At 30.2% G+C, this 25644-nt stretch overlaps 1 protein-coding gene across 1 annotated transcript; it reads left to right on the forward strand.

The window, feature by feature from the left end:
• The first annotated feature begins 9006 nt into the window (after positions 1–9006).
• LOC139902335 (uncharacterized) lies at positions 9007–17721 on the forward strand. Its single transcript, XM_071884973.1, has 3 exons — positions 9007–9530; positions 9624–9714; positions 17224–17721. The coding sequence occupies exons 1-3, from the start codon at positions 9007–9009 to the stop codon at positions 17719–17721; spliced, it is 1113 nt and encodes a 370-aa protein (XP_071741074.1).
• Positions 17722–25644: the final 7923 nt, after the last annotated feature.

Below are 25644 nucleotides of genomic sequence, written 5' to 3' on the forward strand. Positions count from 1 at the left end.
GGACTATCGACTATGGACTAATAACATTGGACAATTAAAATGAATTAAAATATTGATTATAACATATGAAACTAAACATTTCTTCAAGTTTGCCACTTGATCTCATCTTAAACCTCATTTGTATCTTGATGATTACAATCTGCGTTCAAACCTTTCATGATTCTTGAAAACACCTTAATCGAGAGGATGAACCAACCGTACTTCATCTACGGAAGAAAAGATTGATGCATATAATTATGCACCTGAAAACACTCGGAACCCGAGTAAACATTTAACACGTATCTGTGCTAACTCCTTTGGCGTTGTTATTACCGAAAATAACTATGCAATCCCTTTCTAAATTAGCCAATTTTGTCACAGCTCCAGCAAGTCAACTTTGACTTTTCATTCAGATTAGCCTTATTATAACTTTGATATATAAGTTTGCCCTTCGTCGACATTACCGGAGAACCCTCTATATCCCACCACATTAGCAGTAAACTTACAAGCAACTCCATTAATCTTTGACTTTCTGAAAAATCATTATATTCATTGAAACCCTATCGTGTACTCATCTACATCTTGTAAAGAGAATTGCCATATCAATTACTGGAATTAGCAAAACAATACCTTGAATTACGCAGCGTTTCTACATCAACAGTTATGTGTATGCATATAATATTTATCTCTTAGAATTATGATCTTCCATGCTGAAATTCTGAAAAAGCAACCAATCTGCGAATCAATACTCAAAATTCTGAAAAAGCTAAATGAAGCAGCAGAAACCGTAGATAACCGTAAACGACCTTAATCGTTGAAAGTTTGATGATAAAGCATGGAGTGTTGGAAACGCTCAATAGAAAATTTTGTACCAAAAAGCGGATTATGTGAAATTATGAAGGTGACTGTGGACAAATCACAAGGACTAAACTTGAACATAAAGAATCCAGATGATTCTGATTCTGATGAAATCTTTAGCGAATACCTTGCTCCTTAATCGCTCTAAATCATCGTGAATGAATTTCTTCATCACAAATTGATTCCAAAATTTCAAGATATCATCGTATCTTTCATTAAAAATATCCTCGATATTTTTGAAGATATTTTCATAACTATTCTTATCTGAAATCAATTATCTCTTCGTAATATCAATGTTATATCATAAAGGAAACTGTTTAGTTTCTAAATCTCTGAAAACTTCGAGTTTGAATTATGAATGATTTTGAGGTAGTGTTGGGAACTGATGCATGAGTTAGTATAATATAATGACACCTGATCAACGTGATTATATTACAGTAAGTTATGCTGAGTTTCTAATGGAACGTGATGATTCACAGACCATAACGTCATTATGTACCATGTTACACGACTCTTACATTTTACCTAATCTCTAAACATATCAAGAACATATTTTCTTGATAGTCCTATCTTTTCCCTTGAATTCTGGTAATTTGACAAGTCAGATTGTACTATTACCATTTCTTCTTAGAACATAAACTATGTTCATTCCGAAATTCATATCTACGAATTCTGGACCATTATTCGCTTGACTTAAAGTCGGGAAGAGAAAAACAAAAGGGTGGAACTCCAAAATATAAAGGAAACGAAGGGAGTAGATTTATAGTGAAATATCCGACAGAACAATCAAAACAGATTATCGCATTTAATCAAAGAAGATCCTAATTTTCTTAATTACCGAAGAACCAAATCTTATTACGAAGATTATCTCTAAATTCCTTAAATTCCGAAAATCAATCGTGACTACGTCACCGATTAAGATGAACTCGCATTTACTCATTTCATTCTTTTGTGATAGCTTCACTCGTACTCTTCGAGAAATCGAATTATTTTATCCATATTACTGTATGGTAATAAAACTCTATTTATCAGCTCATATGAGTCATGAAAGCATACTTATTGTCAGCCATGATGATCCCACTCAAATTTCGGGATGAAATTTCTTTAACGGGTAGGTATTGTGACGACCCGGAAATTTTTGACCAAATTTAAACTTAATCTTTATATGATTTCGATACGATGAGCAAAGTATGTAATGTTGAGTCTAGAAAATTTTGGAACGATGTTCATATATTCAATTGACCTTTGACTGCCTTCGACGATTCACGAACAATTAATTGTAAATAGATATGTGTGTATGTATATATAAATAATAATTCAAAATATAATTTGAAGTATTATGTGTTGTTGTTATTAAAAATTAATAAAATAAAAATAGGATATTATAATAATTATTATTTAAAATATATCTCTATATATAAATAAAGTATATTAAAAATAACTATTAAATGATTGTAATACTCGTTTGATGTTTCGATTGATATTAAGCAAGTTAAATTCAAACTTATATAATTTTAAAATAAATGATGATACGAAAACGAGTTCTATAAATTTCAGGCTTATTAAAAATGTATTTAGGAACTATTTATTAAGTTTTAACACTTTTTATATTTTACCCAAAAATGAGAGGGACAGTTGATGTAATTTTTATTTAACAAATTAAGGATCGAATTTTATACCATAATAACCAAAATAAATAAATATAGTTAATCTAAAATTTTAGGATTTTTCTGAAACTTTTATTCGCCACTGATTAACAATGGAGTACGAAGTCCTGTCCGTGTTATAAAATAGAAAAATTGTGTCGGTAGAGTAGTTCTAAAAAAACTCCAACTGGCATTTGATTTACTATTCCTCTATTATGATATTTGATTTTTATATTATTAATAAATTATTATATATATAAGTTTATAGATACATACATATATGTACACCATTCATATAATACTTCGGACAACACTACCACAGCACACCATCCCATCTTCATCACGATGCCACCACCGGCCGCCATAACGCCACCCTCGCCGGAGAACACAACATTTTCACCACCCTATAACCACTATCTCTCTCGTTCTCTCTCTCTTCTCTCCTCTTCTTTTTCTTCATGAAACCTTCCAAAATCACCACCGTTACCCTACTAAACACCGTGTGCAACCATCAAAAACCACCATTGATTGAAACTATTATTTTTCTGTTTCGTCACCAAACGAGAACCAAGATCACCATTTTAACCACCATCACCTTGAAGACCACTCATATATATAAACGTTTTTTTTTCTATTTCAAACCGTTCAAATCATCACCACAAAATTATTGTTGCTGCATCTTTATTTTAACTGTTTCTATTCACTGTTACGGAGAAGATGTCATAGTGATGATGATCGGCGATGATGGGATGATTCGTTGATGATGAATAATGACGATAATCGATGATGAAGATGAGGATAAAAGAAATTCGATGATATAGGTGGTTGACGATGGAAAATGATGATATCACGAAGAAGAATGATGTTGATGATTCGCAGGTGATGATGAAACAATGATGATGAACTGAGTATGATACGATGATAATGATAAATGTTCAGTCCGAGTTCTGTTGATTGATGTTTCTGCCGACACCCTGCAACCCCACCACTTGAATATTAAAAGAATCGATGTCTACCAGGTCTTATTGTTGGGCTGTTATGATTTTTTTTTTTGTAAATGGACTGCCATGCCATTGTCTCTTCTAATGGGCCGTGAATATATTTTATTGTTGGACTAAAGATCCAGTTGGTGTTGGGCCAGATCAATTACATGTGAGATATGAAAACGTTTACTAGTCTGTCGAGTTTTAATAATTATGCGAAGGAGGATTATGATCACATACGGTGATGAAGTTATAGATGATCACGATAATGATTATGATACATGGTAAACCAGATGATAGCGAAGTAGCTAAAAATCTTATAGTGATGGTGACGATCTTGAGATGATGAATCTATGATGATAATGATGGCAGGAAGGAGGTGATGAAACGAAAGATCGAGAGTTGGGATGATGATGGTGTATGATGTCGAGGTGATGAAGATGGCATGGTACATGTTAAATAGATGATGGTGAAACTGTGAGATGATGTCGATGATGTGAATATGATGATAAGAATGGTGATGGTATTATGATCATGAAGAATGATTGACAAGATGATAATTAGGTTATGATATGGATGATGATAACATATAGTTCTTATGTGTTATAAAAATATACACGCGAATTATATCAAGAATGCATTGGGAGGAGGAGTGGTTTGGAAGGGAGTTGGTTAAGCGAGAGGTCATGGGTTCGAATCTAGGCAGTGGTGTTTAAATTTTTAAAGCTTGATACTCTAAGGTAGTATTATTATTATTATTATTATTATTATTATTATTATTATTATTATTATTATTATTATTATTATTATTATTATTATTATTATTATTATTATTATTATTATTATTATTATTATTATTATTATTATTATTATTAGTAAGTATTAAGTATTAGCATTATTATTATTAATATCATCCTTATTATCATTGTTAGTAAAAGTATGATTTTTATAGATATTATAGTTATTAATATTATTACTATTATTATTATCGTTATCATTTTTATTAAAAATATCATTAATACTAAGGATTATCATTTTTATTAAAGTTATAATTAAGATTATTATTAGTATTATTATCAATATTACTATTATTATTATTATTATTATTATTATTATTATTATTATTATTATTATTATTATTATTATTATTATTATTATTATTATTATTATTATATTTATTATTACTTTCATATTAACAATATTATTATTATTATAACAAATAAATATTTTCTATATAAGAGTATATTTACAACTACCATAATATTATATATAATTATATATATTTATATAAATTTTAACTATAACAAAATATTGATTTTTACTATATAGATAAAACTATATAAATATTAATTATTTTAAATATATATGCACATTAAATATATAAGAGATATAATTTAAGCTATAATATATAAATTGTTCGATTACGATTATATATGTTAATATACATAATTGATATAGGTTCGTGAATCCGAAGCCAACCTTGCATTGTTCAGTTCCGTCGTATGAATATTTTTACTACAAAATATTGGATAGTGAGTTTCATTTGCTCCCTTTTTAAATGCATTTGCTATATATATTTTTGGGACTGAGAATACATGCGCTGATTTTATAAATGTTTGACAAAATAGACACAAGTACTTAAAACTACATTCTATGGTTGGATTACTATACCGAATATCGCCCCTTCAAGTCTGGTAACTTAAGAATTAGGGAAATGGCCCCTAATTGACGCGAATCCTAAAGATAGATCTACGGGCCCTAACTCCCCCCATACTGGAAAATGGTATGCTTTAGTACTTCGAGTTCTTAATATAGATGGATTTCTGTTTTGGGGATATTCTATATGCATTATGTTAACGTCGGTTACCAAGTGTTCAATCCATATGAATGATTTTTAAACACTTGCGAGTGTATGATTATTGGATAAAGGAAATCTTGTGGTCTATTAAAATTATGGAAATGATTGATTATGATAAACTAATGAACTCACCAACCTTTTGGTTGACACTTGAAAGCATGTTTATTCTCAGGTACGAAAGAAATCTTTCGCCGTGCATTTGTTCATTTTAGAGATATTACTTGGAGTCATTCATGACATATTTCAAAAGGCGTTGCATTCGAGTCGTTGAATTCATCAAGATTATTATTAAGTCAATTATAGTTGAATATATTATGAAATGGTATGCATGCCGTCAACTTTCGATGTAATGAAAGTTTGTCTTTAAAAAAAAACGAATGCAATGTTTGTAAAATGTATCATATAGAGGTCAAATACCTCGCGATGTAACTAAATGTAATGTATTCGTCCAGTTGGATTAGGACAGGTCCTTTCACGCTAAATATCTCAGACTATTATTCATACACATTACTTTTTTCAATATTATGTTTTCTCTTAGTGTCCGTTCTGGCCTTCCGCTACAAAGCGCGGGCCTCTTTATAATACAAAGGTGTTAGTGGATGAGTGGTTAAGGAGTGTATGTTTGGCTAAACAAAGGGTAGCACATCTCTTTTATAAACTTAAAACACGATTTATTGAAATTATAAATAAATAATGTCATATTTAAAACACAAAAACATTAATGGATGGATATTTAGACGCCTTACATGGGTATATAATATTCATGATTTCGAGTCATGATAGCTTTTTTTTTCAAATTATTTTTTTCCTTTACAAAAATCGGCAAGTTCTTACATGATCAACCGCACTTCGACCGCAGCGAAGCGCGGTTCACCTAAAATTTTTGTGTGTAAATTTAGCATTTCTCTTTAAATTTCAATTTAATTAATAGATTCTAACGTGTAACTCGTAATTTCAGCTCTTATCATTTATATCACAATATCACACGGTTTATATAGCTTAATCTCTAGAATAGACTTTACATTTACTCTTTATGCAACATATATTCGAAAAAAGTCAAATGAATTGTGTGATATGTAATCTATACTATCATATAAATTTCTAAAATGATGATATCATAAATAAGGATTATTCAAGCTTAAAAAATATTCATAAATAAAGAAAAGATTTCTAAGTCCGATATCATTAAAATAATTAATTATATTTAATAAAAATATTAACATGTTCATTGTATAATATATGAAACATTACAACCTTATGATAAAACACTTTCATGATCATATGTACAATATTTGAAGCATTATATACAACCTTATGGTAAAATAACTCCATTAACATATGTATGATATTTGAAGCATTATGTACAATCTTATGATAAAACATCCTCATGACTATATGTACAAACTTTAAAACAAAGTGTACAATCTTTTACAAAACACTCTATAAACACATGTCTAAATTTTGAAGCATATTCTTCCCATCCACCATCTTTTGTTTTGGTCTGTACACCAAGTGTTGTTTTCCTGGACCAACACGGGGAAAGAACAAGTAGGTGGTCATGGGTTACATGTTGCTGCTACTGTTGGACCGCAACCCACTAGCCAAAGTGGGCAGCAAACTAAAGCTACAAATTTAGGTGTGGCAATGTCAAATACATATCAAGCCTTAAGTGATTTTGAGGATGATGATGTGCCACAGGCACGTAGCAAATTGGTTTTGCAAGATGAGGAAAGTGACACTGAACCGTGCCAGGATGAAACGTCAAAATTCATGGCATCAAAGTTAGTTTCTGAGGGGGAAAGCACTCCCGGTAAAGAGGTTTTACTATGATTAGTATTGCATCATGGAACATAAGGGGTTTAAATCTTATCCCTAAACAAAATGAGATTCGTGATGTTGTTAAAGCTAATAATCTGTGTGTGTGTGTGTGGGATCTTAGAATCCCACGTGATTACGGCAAAGTTGAATAGTTGCAATTATGTTTTTCCGTCATGGAACTGGATCTCAAACAATAAGGTTTGCAGAGGTGGTACTCGTATAATAGTAGGATGGGATCCGGGTGAAGTTCAGGTAATGTGTATAAATATAACGGACCAAGTTATGCATTGTGTGGTGCGGGATGTGAATAATACATGGCAATGCTTTGTATCGTTTATTTATGGTGATAACTATTATATTAGAAGACGTCAATTATGGTTTAGCTTGATTCAGCATAAGAGGTATGTTGGAGCTCAACCATGGGTAATAGTGGGAGATTTTAATGTTGCTCTTGAGGTGGACGAATCCACAGCTAGCTCTTCGTGTTGCACGTTAGCTATGCGCGGGTTTAAGGAATGCGTTGATGAGATTAATATGTCGGATGTTTGTCACTCGGGTTTTCAATTCACTTGGAACCAACGTCCTAACTCCTCGACGGGAATTTTGAAAAAGATCGATCGGGTCATGGCCAATGACATTTTTATGAGCATGTTCGTTAATGCTTATGTCATCTTCCAACCTTATAGAATTTCAGATCACTGCCCAGTGGTTCTTAAAATACCTAGGAATATTGTTAAAAAGGCAAAACCGTTTAAGTTTAGCAATTATGTTGCGAAACATGCTGACTTTCGAACTGTTGTTATGGACGCCTAGAGTTAGGAGGTTTAATGGCACACGATGTATCGTGTGGTTAAAAAATTGCGTCTTTTGAAGAAACCGGTTCGAAAATTAATGTGGCGAAATGGAAATGTTCATGAGCATGTTATTAAAAGTAGAAAGATTCTTGATGAAGCGCAAAAATTCCTTGATGCTAATCCACACCTTATGTTGGCTCGTGATAATGCTAGTAAGGCATTAAAAGATTATAATGTTGCTATATTTGAGGAAGAATGTCTGTTGAAACAAAAAGCGAAGATTGAATGGTTACGGGTTGGAGATGATAACTCAAATTACTTTCACAAGGTCGTAAATGGTTGAAAGAATAGATCTCGTATTGAATCCCTCACTGATAATAATGGGAATGTCTTGGAGAGGGCTGATGTACCTAAGATGATAGTTCAACATTATGAGCAATTTCTTGGTTCAATATTTGGTACTGATGAGATTAGTGTTGCTGGTTCCTTATTTACAAAAATAGTAAGTCAGCAACAAGCACAATCTATGGTTAGTCGAGTATCAGATCGGGAGGTAAAAGATGCGATCTTTAGCATTGGTGATAGTAAGTCTACCGAGCCGGATGGTTATACGTCGGTATTGTTCAAGGAAGCCTGGGATATTATTGGGGATGATGTAACTAAGGCAATTAAAGAATTTTTTTAGAATGGTCAAATGTTGAAGGAGATCAATAGTACAATCATTACCCTTCTTCCGAAGGTTCAGACGCTGAGTAAGGTTACCGACTTTTGTCCTATTTCGTGTTGTAATGTTTTATACAAATGCATTAGCAGAATTATTTCGAGTAGGATAAAAGCGAGCTTGGGTGAGGTTGTTAGTAGCAACCAATCGGCCTTTATTCCCGGTCGGAGAATAGCAGACAATATTCTTCTCACGCAAGAGCTTATGAGGGGTTATCATCTCAATCGGTGTACACTGAGATGCGCTTTTAAAGGTGACATCCAGAAAGTCTATGATACGGTTGACTGGAATTTTTTGGAAGAGATTCTCATTTGTTTTAGAAGTAAACGTGTAAATGATCAAATGGATTATGGCGTGTGTTACATCGGCTTCTTACTCTATATGTGTAAATGATGATTTACATGGCTACTTTAGAGGTAAACGTGGGTTGAGACAAGGTGACCTATTGTCTTCGTATTTGTTCACTCTTGTGATGGAGGTGCTTACATTGATGTTGAAGAGAAATATCTCCCTGGCTACTGGATTTCGTTATCATCCTAGATGCGACCGGCTAAAAATCATTAACTTATGTTTCGCTGATGATTTATTTATTTTTTCATATGGTAATGTTGATTCGGTGGAGGTTATTCGGAAATCTCTTGAGGAGTTTAAAAGATGCTCAGGGTTGTCTGCTAGCCTTCCAAAAAGTACCGCCTTTTTCTCTAATGTTCGTCCTCAAGTAAAGAATGCTATTTTATCGATGATTCTTTTTAAAGAAGGGAGTCTGCCAGTTAGATATCTGGGCATGCCTTTGGTGTCATCTAGATTGGTGTATCGGGACTGCAAGATTTTAGTTGACAGAATTTGGAATAAAATCTCAGAATGGAAGAACAAGTTCCTATCTTTTGCGGGCAGAGTTCAATTGATTATCTCAGTCCTTACATATATGCAACTTTATTGGTGCTCCGTGTTCATATTGCCTAACAGGATTATTAAAGATATTGAGCAACTTATGCGCGGATTTTTGTGGTGTCAAGGTGATTTGAAGAAAGGCAAAGTGAAAGTTCGGTGGGATGATGTTTGCCTTCCTAAAGAGGAGGGTGGTTGTGACGACCCGAAAATTTCCGATCAAATTTAAACTTGATCTTTAGTTGATTTCGACACGATAAGTAAAGTCTATAATGTTGAAGTCTCAAAAATTTTGAACTGTGTTCATGTATACATTTGACCTTTGAACTATTCATTTACCCTCTGACTGTTCCCGACGATTCATGAACAATTGTATTGTAAATAAATATGTAAATATATATATATATATATATATATATATATACATATATATATATACATATATATATATATATATATATATATATATATATATATATATATATATATATATATATATATTACATAATTAGTAATATGTAATATTAATATTTAATATAATAAGTTTAATTATAAGTTAAATTATAGTTGATATAGTAATATTATTATTACTTTCAATATTAACATTTATATTAGCATTATTATATAAAAGATATAGATATGAAAGTTGACACATGTTAATACAACTATATGAATAAATATTAATTTTTATTTTATATAAAATGAATATATATATAGCATAAGATAAATAAAATATATATTGGGATTTAGTAAAAATTCTATATAAACTATAAATAATAAATAAATAAATTTGTTCGATTACCATTATATGTATTAATATATATATATATATATATATATATATATATATATATATATATATATATATATATATATATATATATATATATATATATATATATATATATATATATATATATATATATATATATATATATATATATATATATATATATATATATATATATATATATATATATATATATATATAAAATATAGGTTCGTGAATCCAAGGTCAACCTTGCATTATTCAGTTCTGTCGTATGCATATTTTTACTACAAAATATCGAATTGTGAGTTTCATTACTCCCTTTTATATATATATATTTTTGGGACTGAGAATACATGCGCCGATTTTATTAATGTTTTACGAAATAGACACAAGTGATCAAAAACTACATTCTATGGCTGGATTATGAATATTGAATATCACCCCTTTTTAGCTTGGTAACCTAATGATTAGGAAACGAGTATGACCCCTAATTAACGCGAATCCTAAAGATAGATCTATGGACCTCGACAAGTCCCATCCGGGGTACGGATGCTTTAGTACTTCGAGATTATTATTATTATACAGACGAGAGGTTCTGTTTGGGGATATTCTATGCATTAAAGTTAAGTCGGTTATCAAGCGTTCACCATATGAATGATTTTTAATTCGCGGGTTACGCGTGTTATTTTGTACTCGGGTTACGTGTACAATTAAATATATGAAATCTTGTGGTCTATTAAAATGATGGAAATGATCGATTATGATAAACTAATGAACTCACCAACCTTTTGGTTGACACTTTAAAGCATGTTTATTCTCAGGTATTAAAGAAATCTTCCGCTGTGCATTTGCTCATTTTAAAGATATTACTTGGAGTCAATCATGACATATTTCAAAAGATGTTGCATTCGAGTCGTTGAGTTCAACAAGATCATTATTAAGTCATTGATAGTTTAGATATATTATGAACTGGTATGCATGCCTGTCAACTTTCGATGAAATGAAAGTTTGTCTTTTAAAAACGAATGCAATGTTTGTAAAATGTATCATATAGAGGTCAAGTACCTCGCGATGTAACCAAATGTAATGTATTCGTCCAGATGGATTAGGACAGGTCGTTATAGGTGGTATCAGAGTGGTGGTCTTAGCGAACCAGGTCTTGCATTAGTGTGTCTAACTGATAATTGTTTAGATGCATTAGTGGGTCTGGACTTCGACCGTGTCTGCATGTCAAAAGCTTTGCTTATCATTTAGTGTCCAAAATTATTTGCTTATCATCCTTAAAGTCTAGACACGTCTTACTGCCTCTATTGCATAGACAGTGTATAGATAAATTCATATCTTAGCATATCTGTTATTGTTACTTTTGCCTGACAGCTTCCGTAGATTCCTCCGTAACTTATGGGATTTTAGTATTATATATGCATATGTAAGTTATGTATTGCAGGGTACTAATCTACATCCTATAATCTATTTCTTATCGAAAATCCTTCATCTGATCGTATGAGATGAATCCCTCAACCAGTTCGAGTCCCTCAGATTCCAATAGCTATTCCGATAGTTATCCCGACAGCTATTCCGACATGGATATTCACCTAAGCTCCGAAAGCAGTGTAAATGAAATGGATCAACCAAACTAGTCATCTTCAATTCTCGATGAATTGGGGATGGGTTCATAGACGACTTAACCTATGGAGACGCGAAGAAGGCGATCCTTTCCACCCACCAACCTGCACTCTTGGCAAAGAACCTGAAGCACTTACCGGCGAACCCATTCGAAACACCATTTTCACACTCATTTTTAGAGTATCTCACCACGATTATATCCTATCTAAAATTCTAAACCTTATTAATCCGCTCGTTCCGACCGACAATCATCCCGGAATAATAGAAGAAGTCAACGAACTTTGCGCTCGAGTAATCAATTTGTAGAATATGGTGCAAAATTTACCAGCCTCAGCAACATCACCGACATCAACAGTACCATCAATAAACAGCACCAGTACCATCAACAATCCATGCCTCAACATCTCATTCTGTACCTTGAGTATAATCATCGTTCTACGTATCGTTCTACATCAATTATCTTCGTCTTCATGGCGATTATGTAATCTCTAATGGTTTAGAGATTATGTATTCTAGTTCTAACGGTAAATCAAATGAGATTAATATTATATTAACTCATTAAATCCATGATTACATCTGAAGAAAATATATATGTATATATGTTTTCATAAAGATTGTAATTAAAAATTCTTTTGTACAAACTGTTAATGGTGAAAATATTTTAACGGGTAGGTAATACCCGAGGAATATTTAAATTTCACATTAATAAGTTACACTATACATTTTTCGAATCTGATTCAACAGTCATTTACTATCCTACTTACAACCACAGATATACGAATCCGTTCACCACAGAATAACCATTTTCAATCAATTTCATAATTAGATTTTGACCTATCAGAATCTAACAAGTGGCATAATGAAGAAAACATTTGACAAAATAAAATTTGTTAGAAACAAACAAATTAATTATGAGAAGAATTTTGCTAAGAATCCACGCTAACTGTTCCTAGCTAACTGATTACATTTTATTTCAATTTATTTATCGTAATTCTCTCAATTTTTTTTATCGTCATTTAATTTCTGTTATTTATTTTACGCACTTTAAATATCGGGACACGTATACAAGGTTTTGACATATCATATCGATGCATCTATATATATTATTTGGAATAACCATAGACACTCTATATGCGGTAATGATCGAGTTAGCTATACAGGGTTGAGGTTGATTCTATAATAATATATATACTTTGAGTTGTGATTGAGTCTGAGACATGTATACAATGGGTCACGATACATATTAATTAATTCGAATATTATATATTAAACTATATATGAATTATTGAATTACTAACTGTGAACTACGAACTGTGGACTACCAACATTGGACAATTAAAATGAATTAAAGTATTAATTATAACATATAAAACTAAACAATTCTTCAAGTTTGCCACTTGATTGCATCTTAAACCTCATTTGTATCTTGACGATTACAATCTGCGTTCAAACCTTTTATGATTCTTGAAAACACCTCAATCAAGAGGATGAACCATCCACACTTCATCTACGAAAGAAAAGATTGATGCATATAGTTATGCACCTGAAAACACTCGGAACCTGAGTAAAAATTTAAAACGTATATGTGCTAGCTCCTTTGATGTTGTTATTACCGAAAATAACTTTGCAATCCCTTTCCAAAGTAGCCAATTTTGTCACAGTTTCAGCAAATCAATTTCGACTTTTCATTCGAATAAACTCTATTATAACTTTGATATATAAGTTTGGCCTTCGTCATCGTTACCGGGGAACCTTTTATATTCCACCACATTATCAGCAGATGTACCAGCAACTTCGGATTTGGTCTCTCTGAAAAATATCTATATTATTCATGAAACCCTATCATATACTCATCCGCATCTTGTAACAAGAATGACCATACCAATTACCCGGAATTAGCAATCAGAATTTCGAATATCGCAGTGTTCTACATAAACAATTATATGTATACATATAACATTTATCTCTTAGAATTATGAGCTTCCATTTTGAAATTCTAAAAAGCACTCAGTCTACAAATCAATGCTCTGAATGTTGAAAAAGCTGAATGAAGCAGCAAAAACTGTAAACGATCTTAACAGCCAAAAGTTTGATGATAAAGAATAGTATGTTGGTCAAAACTCAGAAAAGTTAGAACTGAAAAATGGATTGATCAAATCATGAAGGAGGTTGTGGACAAATCACAAAGACTAAACCTGCCTTCAAAGGATCCAAATGATTCAGTGTCAGGTGAAGTTTCTAGCGAATACCTTGCTCCTTACTCTAAACCCTTGCGGACAATATTCTTCATCATCCCCTGATATTAGAAATTTTAAGATATCATCGTATCTTTCATTATAAATATCCTCAATATTTCTGAAGATATCTTCATAAATATTCTTGTTCGATATTAATTATCTCTCCACTCTATCTGTGTTATATCATAAAAAGAAACTATTTTAGTTTCTAAATTCTGAAACCTTCGAGTTTACAATATGAATGTTTTTGAAGTAGTGTTGGGAACTGAAGCATGAGTTAGTATTATATAATGGCACTTGATCAACGTGATTATATTACAGTAAGTCATGCTGATTTTCTAATGGGACGTGATGATTCACAGATCATAACTTCATCATGTGCCATGTTACATAACTCTTTCATCCTGCTTAACTTCTGAACATATCAAAAAAATATATTCTTGATAGTTCTATTCTCAGTGATTCTGATAATTTGACAAATTAAATCGTGCGGTTACGTTCTTTCTTGTTTAGAACATTAAGTTCATTCAAAATTCCATACTTACGAATTCTGGACCGTTACTCGCTTTACTAGAGGTCGAGAAGATAATAAAAAGGCAAAGAGCTCCAAAATATAAGAGAAAATATAAAGCCCAATAACAACACGGAGGTTACAAACCGTAGATATTAATATGAACATCAATATAAAGACATGGTAGAATTAAGAATAGTATCACCCCAAGGTAATAGTAGGAGTAAAAATATTTTTCTAGTGGAAGATTGAAAAGAAGGATGACAGAAATGATAATTAGAAAATATCAAGGATTAGAACGGAATTAAGCATTTTCACAATCTCTTGGATGTATGAACTAAGAAAGAAAGTATAGGAATGGTGAGAATAATAGAACGGAAGAGCTTAATTTATAATTGAAATATCAGACAGAGTAATCGAGGCAGATCACCGTATTTAATTATAGAGATCTTAATTTCCTTATTCGCCGAAGATTCAAATCTTTTAGATTTCGAAGATTTTCTTTAAATCCCTTGAATTCCGAAATTCAATCCAGAGTCTGTCAAAAACTAAGACGAATCTTTACTTTTCCTATTTCAATCTTTTGCAATAGCTTCACTCGTACGCTTCACCTAATCGAATCATTTTATCTATATTAGTCAATAATGATAAAACTTTATTTATCAACTCATATTCGTCATGAAAACATTTTTATTGTTAGCCATGACCACCTCACTCAAATTTCGGGACGAAATTTCTTTAACGGGTAGGTACTGTGACGACCTGGAAATTTCCGATCAAATTTAAACTTGATCTTTAGTTGATTTCGACACGATAAGCAAAGTCTATAATGTTGAAGTCTTAAAAATTTTGAACTGTGTTCATGTATACATTTGACCTTTGAACTATTCATTTACCCTCTGACTGTTCCCGACGATTCACGAACAATTGTATTGTAAATAAATATGTATATATATATATATATATATATATATATATATATATATATATATTACATAATTAGTAATATATAATATTAATCTTTAATATAATAAGTTAAATTATAGTTGATATAGTAATATTATTATTACTTTCAATATTAACATTTATATTAGTATTATTAGTATTATTATATAAAAGATATAGATATGAAAGTTGACACATGTTAATACAACTATATGAATAAATATTAATTTTTATTATATATAAAATGAATATATATAGCATAAGATAAATAAAATATATATTGGGATTTAGTAAAAATTCTATATAAACTATAAACAATAAATAAATAAATTTGTTCGATTACCATTATATGTATTAATATATATATATATATATATATATATATATATATATATATATATATATATATATATATATATATATATATATATATATATATATATATATATATATATATATATATATAATATTGGTTCATGAATCCAAGGTCAACCTTGCATTGTTCAGTTCCGTCGTATGCTTATTTTTACTACAAAATATCGAATTATGAGTTTCATTACTCCCTTTTTATATATATTTTTGGGACTGAGAATACATGCGCCGATTTTATTAATGTTTTACGAAATAGACACAAGTGATCAAAAACTAAATTCTATGACTGGATTATGAATATTGAATATCACCCCTTTTTAGCTTGGTAACCTAATGATTAGGAAATGGGTATGGCCCCTAATCGACGCGAATCCTAAAGATAGATCTATGGACCTCGACAAGTCCCATCCGGAGTACGGATGCTTTAGTACTTTGAGATTATTATTATTATACAGATGAGAGGTTCTGTTTGGGGATATTCTATGCATTAAAGTTAAGTCCATTATCAAGCGTTCACTATATGAATGATTTTTAATTCGTGAGTTACGCGTGTTATTTTGTACTCGGGTTACGTGTACAATTAAATATATGAAATCTTGTGGTCTATTAAAATGATGGAAATGATCGATTATGATAAACTAATAAACTCACCAACCTTTTGGTTGACACTTTAAAGCATGTTTATTCTCAGGTATTAAAGAAATCTTCCGCTGTGCATTTGCTCATTTTAAAGATATTACTTGTAGTCAATCATGACATATTTCAAAAGACGTTGCATTTGAGTCGTTGAGATCAACAAGATCATTATTAAGTCATTGATAGTTTGGATATATTATGAACTGGTATGCATGCCTGTCAACTTTCGATGAAATGAAAGTTTGTCTTTTAAAAACGAATGCAATGTTTGTAAAATGTATCATATAGAGATCAAGTACCTCGCGATGTAACCAAATGTAATGTATTCGTCCAGATGGATTAGGACAGGTCATTTTAGGGGTCTCGGTATTAGAAGGTTAACCCATTGGAATTTGGCTCTTATGGCTTCACCTTTGGAGAATTTTGACAAGTAAGCAATCGTTATGGGTGCAATGGACGCATACTTATAAACTTGGTAACCATAATTTATGGGACGTGCCGATTTCTGCAAGTGATTCCTGGAGCTGGCGAAAACTTATGCAAATAAGACATTTGGTTTGACATTTCTTTGTTTTTCAGGTTGGTAATGGCTGTAATGTATCTGCTTGGTATGATTCTTGGCGCAACATTCGTCCATTGATTAATTCTATTACAGAACAAGATATTGTCCAAGCGGGTTTTAACAAAAAAGTTACTGTTCGAGATGTGTTTGGTCCAACAGCTGCTGCTGGGACGCAAGGTTGGATCCATACGCTTCCTACTCTTCAAAGTTTGGTTATGCCTATGTTAAATTCAAATGAAGATCAGCTGTTGTGGAAGGGGTTAGATGGTAACGAACATCACTGCTCAGTTGCGCTAACTTGGAATTCTATTCGTCCGAGGGCTGCTGATGTACCATGGTTCAGGGTGGTTTGGTTCTCTCAGTGTGTTCCGAAGCATGAGTTTATTTTGTGGTTGCTTATGGGTGAACGCCTTAAAATGAAAGACAAGTTGAAGCCATGGGATCATCGAGCTCACCTGGTGCTAAAGTGTTGGTTTTGTGATGATAATATGGAATCTTGTAGAGACCCGTCCTAATCCATAAGGACAAATACAATAACATATGGTTATATTGCAAGGTATTTGACCTCTATATGATAAGTTTTACAAACATTGCATTTATTTTTAAAAGATAAACTTTCATTACAACGAAAGTTGACAGGCATGCATACCACTTCATAATATCCAAACTATATATGACCTTATCTGTCATTTACTTAGTAATAATCTTTATTAAACTCAATGACTTGAATGCAACGTCTTTTAAAGTATGCCATGAATGACTCCAAGTAATATCTCTAAAATGAGCAAATGCGCATCGGAAGATTTCTTTCAAACCTGAGAATAAACATGCTAAAAAGTATCAACCAAAAGGTTGGTGAGTTCATTAGTTTATCATAATCAAACATTTCCATAATTTTAATAGACCACAAGATTTTCATTTTCATTTCTCATAAATATCATCTCATATCAGGCATTTCGCACTGCATAGGGATAAAAATCATTCATATGGATTGAACACCTAGTAATCGACATTCACAAGATGCATATAGAATATCCCCATCATTCCAGGACATCCTTCAGACATGATAAATTTCGAAGTACTAAAGCATCCATAATAATGGATGAGGCTTGTTGGGCCCGATAGATCTATCTTTAGGATTCACATCAATTAGGGGCCAGTTCCCTAATTCTTCGATTACCAGACTAAAAGGGGCATATTCGATTTCGATCATTCAACCATATAATGTAGTTTCGATTACTTGTGTCTATTTCGTCAAACATTTATAAAAGCGCATGTATTCTCAGTCCCAAAAATATATATTGCAAAAACATTTAAAAGGGGAGTAATGAAACTCACAATACTGTATTTTGTAGTAAAAATATATATGACGACATTGAACAAGTGTAGGGTTGGCCTCGGATTCACGAACCTATATTATTCATATATATATTAAAACATTTAATCGTAAACGAACAAATTTATATTTTATTATTAATGATGTAATTTATATATTTAATATTTTATAAGTTTCATTATTTATTTATATATTTTCATTTTATCTTAATATAGTTAAGTTATGCGTATATATCTATATATATATATATATATATATATATATATATATAATCTTTATTTTATATTTATAACCTTAACAATATCTTTAAAACTTTCATTTTCATAATCATAATAATTTTAATAATAATAATATTGATAATACAAATAATAATAATGATGGTAAAAATGTTACTTTAAATGATAATACTAGTTTTAACAAAAATGACTGATTTAAAAATAATGTTACTTTTAGTAATAATGGTAATAATAATAACACTAATACTAATAATAACAATAATTTTACTACTAATGATAATAATAATAATAATACTAACAATAATAATACTAAATATGATAATCATTTTAATAATAATAATAATAATGGTAACATAAATAATAATAATGACAATAATGATAATAATATTTATAAATATGATGATAATACTTAATATTAATGATAATAATAATAATAAATTGTATTATGATAGTAATAATAATAATTAACTTAGCAATAATAGTCAAAATAATCATATTTGTAACTATAATTATAATAACAATAATAATAATTATAATAAATATAAGAATTTAGTTTATACCATAATCGTCAACATTTGGTTAAAATGATTTCATGCATTATCGACTTCGTATTCTCGTATCCTCATCATCGTCATTATCATGTGATCATCATTACCAATCCATCATCATCATCATATTATTATTATATATTTATTATTATCATTATATATTTGTTATTATCATCGTCTAATACCATCATTATCATAACGGCCCATATCATCATCCATATCATCTATATGTAACATCATTATGATCATAATCATAATCGACTTCTCTCATCATCATATAACCATTATCATATCATCATCATCCGTATCATTATATCACAATCACCATTATTATAACATCATCTATATCATTATCATTATCCTAATGTCAATATCATCATCGTCATGCCACCATAATATCACGACATCATCATCATCCAATATCTTAACCATCATCATCTATTTGTATTAAATTTGGGTTCGGCCCAATATTAGAACCCGAAACATAGTGGTCCAATATAAGCTCTCGGCCCAATATTATACTAAGTCCACGGCCCAAATTCTATTAAGTTTAAAAGAAGCCTAACATTAATTTTTCAAGCCCAAACATTCACATCTCCAATGTCTTGGGTTGATGATAGTTATATAGAACCCGGTTTGTAGTAGCATGTATGTATGTTCGATTAACAACAACAACAAACAAATGTCAAGGTTTTCATGGTCAGTTGAACAGTGTAGTAACAATTCGAGTAGTAACAATTGAAGTATAACAACAACCCAAACATGTAAGGTGTTTACTCGATTGAGACATAAAAGAAGAAAAAAGGTTGGTGTTCGATCAACAGGAAAGAAAACAGTTAGCAGGACACAAAGAATATTCACTAAGATACATGTGGTTTTCGATTTGGTTATGATTAGAAACAGAAACTGAAGTATTGAAGTCGATAGTAGTTAATAATAGTATAGTGGTGTTTGATTTGGGTCTGTCTGATAGAAAACAGAAAGAACATTGCAGCAGCAGCAAATAAATAAAACAGAAAGATTAAGAGTATCAACTACAGAAACAAAATAGCAATAAAAGGTTGTTGTGTTTGATTGTCTCAGTCTTAGGTTTAATCCGACAGACAGAAACAACAACAAAAAAATATAACGAACAGGGATAAACATATAGAACCTTCAAATTTAATTCGTCTAATTCGATCATTTCGTGCTATACATCCAACATAAAAGTTATTAGAAATAACTCCTCAAATGCTCAACACCCGGAATTAAAACTGAAAACAGCCTCTATCATTCCAATCCGAATGAAGAAATTCGGTTTGACTTTTAGTCATAAAGCATTGACTATCAAATTAACATTCAGTTTGATAGATCAAAGCTTGAAAATTTACAGAAGGTTTCACTAGATGATTCATAACCACTCTGCATTATTAGATTTTGTTGTTTAATTTGAAAATGGATTATGAATCAAATCTGGTCGCGAGAAGAAAAATCGGATTTGTTTCTATGAATCTCTTTTCGATTTTTTCAAATAGTAGTATAATATATATCGTGCAATTGATCAGTTGTAATAGTAACAAGAATTGATTGGAAATTGTTTTGTAGTGATGATTGATCGACCGAGTATCACGAGTGAAGGAAAAGAAAAACCAAAACGGAAGCAGAAGACAAAGAAAACAAAACAGATAAAGATAGCGTAGGATTCTGTTTTTATATAATTATTCTTTATATTAATTTTTTTAAATAATACTGTTAATAAAAATATCTTAATAATATTATTCATAATACTGTTAATTGTTATTAATAAAAAACTTAATAATAATAATAATAATAATAATAATTCAGTTAATATAAAATAATAATAATAATAATAATAATAATAATAATAATAATAATAATAATAATAATAATAATAATAATAATTCAGTTAATATAAAAATAATAATAATAATAATAATAATAATAATAATAATAATAATAACTGAAATGTCCCGTTCATAATGATTATAAACGATTCATATTAATTGATTTCTTTGCGAGGTTTTGACCTCTATATGAGAAGTTTTTCAAAGACTGCATTCGATTTTAAAACAAACCATAACCTTTAAAATATTACGACGATTATCAAATAATGATAATCTAAAATATAGCGTTTTTCACACGACCATTACATAATGGTTTACAATAATATTACACATCAACATAAGTCTTCGAATGCAGTTTTTAAACAATATTATACAAGCATGGACTCCAAATCTTGTCTTTAATTTAGTATGCAACAGCGGAAGCTCTTAACAATCACCTGAGAATAAACATGCTTAAAACGTCAACAAAAAATGTTGGTGAGTTATAGGTTTAGCCTATATATTTATCAATTCGTATTAATAGACCACAAAATTTCATATTTCCATTTCTTGTAAACAGCAAGCATGCATGCATAAAAATCATTCATATGGTGAACACCTGGTAACCGACATTAACAAGATGCATATAAGAATATATCCCCATCATTCCGGGACATCCATTGGACATGATAAAATAACATCGAAGTACTAATGCATCCGCAACCATGGATGGGGTTTGTTAGGCCCAATAGATATATCTTTAGGATTCGCGTTAATTAGTAGATTGGTTTACTAATTCTTAGGTTACCAAGCAAAAAGGGGCATATTCGGCTTCGATCATTCACCCATATAATGTAGTTTCGATTACTTGTGTCTATTTCGTAAAACATTTATAAAACTGCATGTATTCTCATCCCAAAAATATTAGATTTTAAAAGTGGGACTATAACTCACTTTCATAGATTTTTACTTCGTTGGGAAGTAAGACTTGGCCACGGGTTGATTCACGAACCTATAACAAATATGTACATATATATCAAAGTATGATCAAAATATAACTACAACATTTTTTATTACGTTTTAATGATTTGAGTTTGTTAAGTCAGCAGTCCTCGTTAGTAACCTATAACTAGTTGTCCACAGTTAGATGTACAGAAATAAAGCAATATATATTATCTCTAATCAATTCAGGACCTCGTGTATACAAGTCTCAGGCTAGATCACAACTCAAAGTATATATAATATTTTGGAATCAACCTCAACCCTGTATAGCTAACTCCAACATTACTGCATATAGAGTGTCTATGGTTGTTCCGAAATATATATATAGATGGGTCGATATGATATGTCAAAACATCGTATTCGTGTCTATGGTATCCCAAGATTACATAATATATGTTAGAATACATGTATAATACAATATAAGTTAGCTAGGATATGATTACTATAGATTTGTTACCAATTTTCACGTAGCTACAACAAGCAAAATTATCCCATCTTGTTTTACCCATAACTTCTTCGTTTTAAATCCGTTTTGAGTGATTCAAGTTGCTATGGTTTTATATTGAACTTAAGTTTATGAATATAAACAGAAAAAGTATAAGTTTATAGTCAGAAATACAGGTTACAAGTCATTTTTGTAAAGGTAGTCATTTCAGTCGAAAGAACGACGTCTAGATGACCATTTTGGAAAATATACTTCCACTTTGAGTTTAACCATGATTTTTGGATATAGTTTCATGTTCATAAGAAAAATTATTTTCCCAGAAGAACAACTTTTAAATCAAAGTTTAACATAGTTTTAAATTAACTAACCCAAAACAGCCTGCGGTGTTACCACGACAGCGTATATCCGATTTTACGGTGTTTTTTGTGTTTTCAGGTTTTAAATCATTAAGTTAGCATATCATATAGATATAGAACATGTGTTTAGTTGATTTTAAAAGTTAAGTTAGAAGGATTAACTTTATTTGCGAACAAGTTTAGAATTAACTAAACTATGTTCTAGTGATTACAAGTTTAAATCTTCGAATAAGATAGTTATATATATATATATATATATATATATATATATATATATATATATATATATATATATATATGAATCGAATGATATTATGAACATCATTACTACCTTAAGTTTAGTAGGTAAACCTACTGGAAATGATGAAAAAATAACTTGAGCTTCAAAGAATCTTTGATGGCTTGGAAGTTCTTAAAATAGAATCATGACACGAAAACAAGTTCAAGTAAGATTATTACTCGAATTAAGATAGTTATAGTTATAGAAATTGAATCAAAGCTTGAATATGAATATTACCTTGATTTAGAAAGATAACCTACTGTAAATAACAAAGGTTTCTTGATCTTAGATGATTGCTTGGAATGGATTAGGAAACTTGGAAGTAAACTTGTAAACTTGGAAGTGTTCTTGATGTGTTCTTGAGTAATTGTTTTTATGATGATTATAGATAATAACCAAAGCTTGTATTTGATGATTTTTGCTGGAAAAATAGTAACTTAGACATTCATGGAAGAGTGTGTGTGTTTTGAGAGAGAATTGGGAAGAAAATTGGAAGTGAAATGGAGTGGGTGGTGAGTGGTGAAGGTGAGTGGGGTTAAAAGGAGTTCTTGTTTTTGTTTCCTTGCTCATAAGTCATGATAGTTGTCTAATTGTTGGTTCCACATGTTTGTTGACTATCTAGGGCTGCTAAGAGCTGAATTATTATGTGTATATACCAATAGTATATACGTCTAGGAGCTAGGTATTGTACGAGTACGAATACGGTTGCATACGAGTAGAATTGTTGATGAAAATGAATGAGAATGCAATTGTAAGCATTTTTGTTAAGTAGAAGTACTTTGATATATGTCTTGAAGTCTTTCAAAAGTGTACTAATACATCTAAATACACTACATGTATATACATTTTAACTGAGTCGTTAAGTCATCGTTAGTCGTTACATGTAAGTGTTGTTTTGAAACCTTTAAGTTAACGATCTCATTTAATGTTTTTAACCCATTGTTTATTATATCTAATGAGATGTTAAATTATTACATTATCATGATATTATGATGTATGAATATATTTTAATATGATATATATACATTAAAATGTCGTTACAACGATAATCGTTACATATATGCCTCTTTTCAAAAATCTTAAGTTAGTAGTCTTGTTTTACATATGTAGTTCATTGTTAACATACTTAATGATATGTTTAATTATCATTTTATCATGTTAAACATAGTGTATTAATATCTTAATATGATTCATATGTATTTAGTAAGACGTTGCTATAACGATAATCGTTATATATTTCGTTTTCTAGTTTCTTAATTCAATAGTATCATTTTTATGTATATAACTCATTGTTAAAATACCTAATGAGATACTTACTTATCATAATATTATGTTAACTATATATATATATATATATATATATGTCATCATATAGTTTTTACAAGTTTTAACGTTCATGAATCACCGGTCAACTTGGGTGGTCAAATGTCTATATGAAACCTATTTCAATTAATCAAGTCTTAACAAGTTTGATTGCTTAACATGTTGGAAACACTTAATCATGTAAATAACAATTTCATTTAATATATATAAACATGGAAAAGTTTGGGTCACTACAATAATTTTAGTATTGATATCATAAATTACTATTATCACATAACTATGAAATATTATAAATTTCTATATATAATATTTATAAATTACTTATATTACAATATTCATTTAAATAATTATGTATAGAAGTTATATATATATTTATACATATGTCCATTTACAATGGTTGTTCGTGAATTGAAGGTTACAATTTATCGACTAAATAAATGTATGAAATTATTTTAATGTAAAACGTTGATTTATTTAACTTGTCGATATCCAATCATCTAAGTTATTTACACTCCATGTTCTTACTTTCACCTTAATTAATATGAAAGCTTAAATAGTTATCTTATTAAGTCACGAGGAAAACATTGTAAAGCATGAATTGGAAATTGATGTGTGCGAGGCGTACAGGAAATAGCTTATATTTTACTAGGAAAAACTATTAAATACGATACAATTTTACACAAGATATTTATTTATTTATAGAATGGATATACCTAAACCTTGCTACAACACTTATAGGCAGTGTACCTAATCGTACAGTAGTGTAGTTTTTAGTAAGTCCGGTTTGTTCCACAGGGAAATCTTTAAACAAAGCTTAACGCTATATTAGTTTTAATCTTATAAAAATACAAATATATATATAAGTAGTATTATTATTATAAAGGGGGTTTTTACCGTTTAATGACCGGTTTGTCGATTTTTAAAACTTTAGTCGCAGTTAAAACCTAATGTAAAATATTAAAAATAAATACAACTTAATTTAAAACGTAAAGTAAATAACGATAATGAAATTGCGATAAATAAAATTGCGATAATTAAAAAGTACGATAATTAAAAGTGCAATTAAATACAATGACAATAAAAGTGTGA

The sequence above is a fragment of the Rutidosis leptorrhynchoides genome, chromosome 3, assembly GCF_046630445.1.
Source record: "Rutidosis leptorrhynchoides isolate AG116_Rl617_1_P2 chromosome 3, CSIRO_AGI_Rlap_v1, whole genome shotgun sequence".
Taxonomy (NCBI): domain Eukaryota; kingdom Viridiplantae; phylum Streptophyta; class Magnoliopsida; order Asterales; family Asteraceae; genus Rutidosis; species Rutidosis leptorrhynchoides.

Bases quoted from the DNA above. Each gene is read 5' to 3' on its own strand.
- LOC139902335 (XM_071884973.1), top strand. From the start codon at position 9,007: ATGGCGTGTGTTACATCGGCTTCTTACTCTATATGTGTAAATGATGAT. The intron at 9,531-9,623 runs GTTCCTATCTTT...ATTGCCTAACAG, and splicing joins ATCTCAGAATGGAAGAACAA to GATTATTAAAGATATTGAGC. The intron at 9,715-17,223 runs GTTTGCCTTCCT...TTTGTTTTTCAG, and splicing joins TGAAAGTTCGGTGGGATGAT to GTTGGTAATGGCTGTAATGT.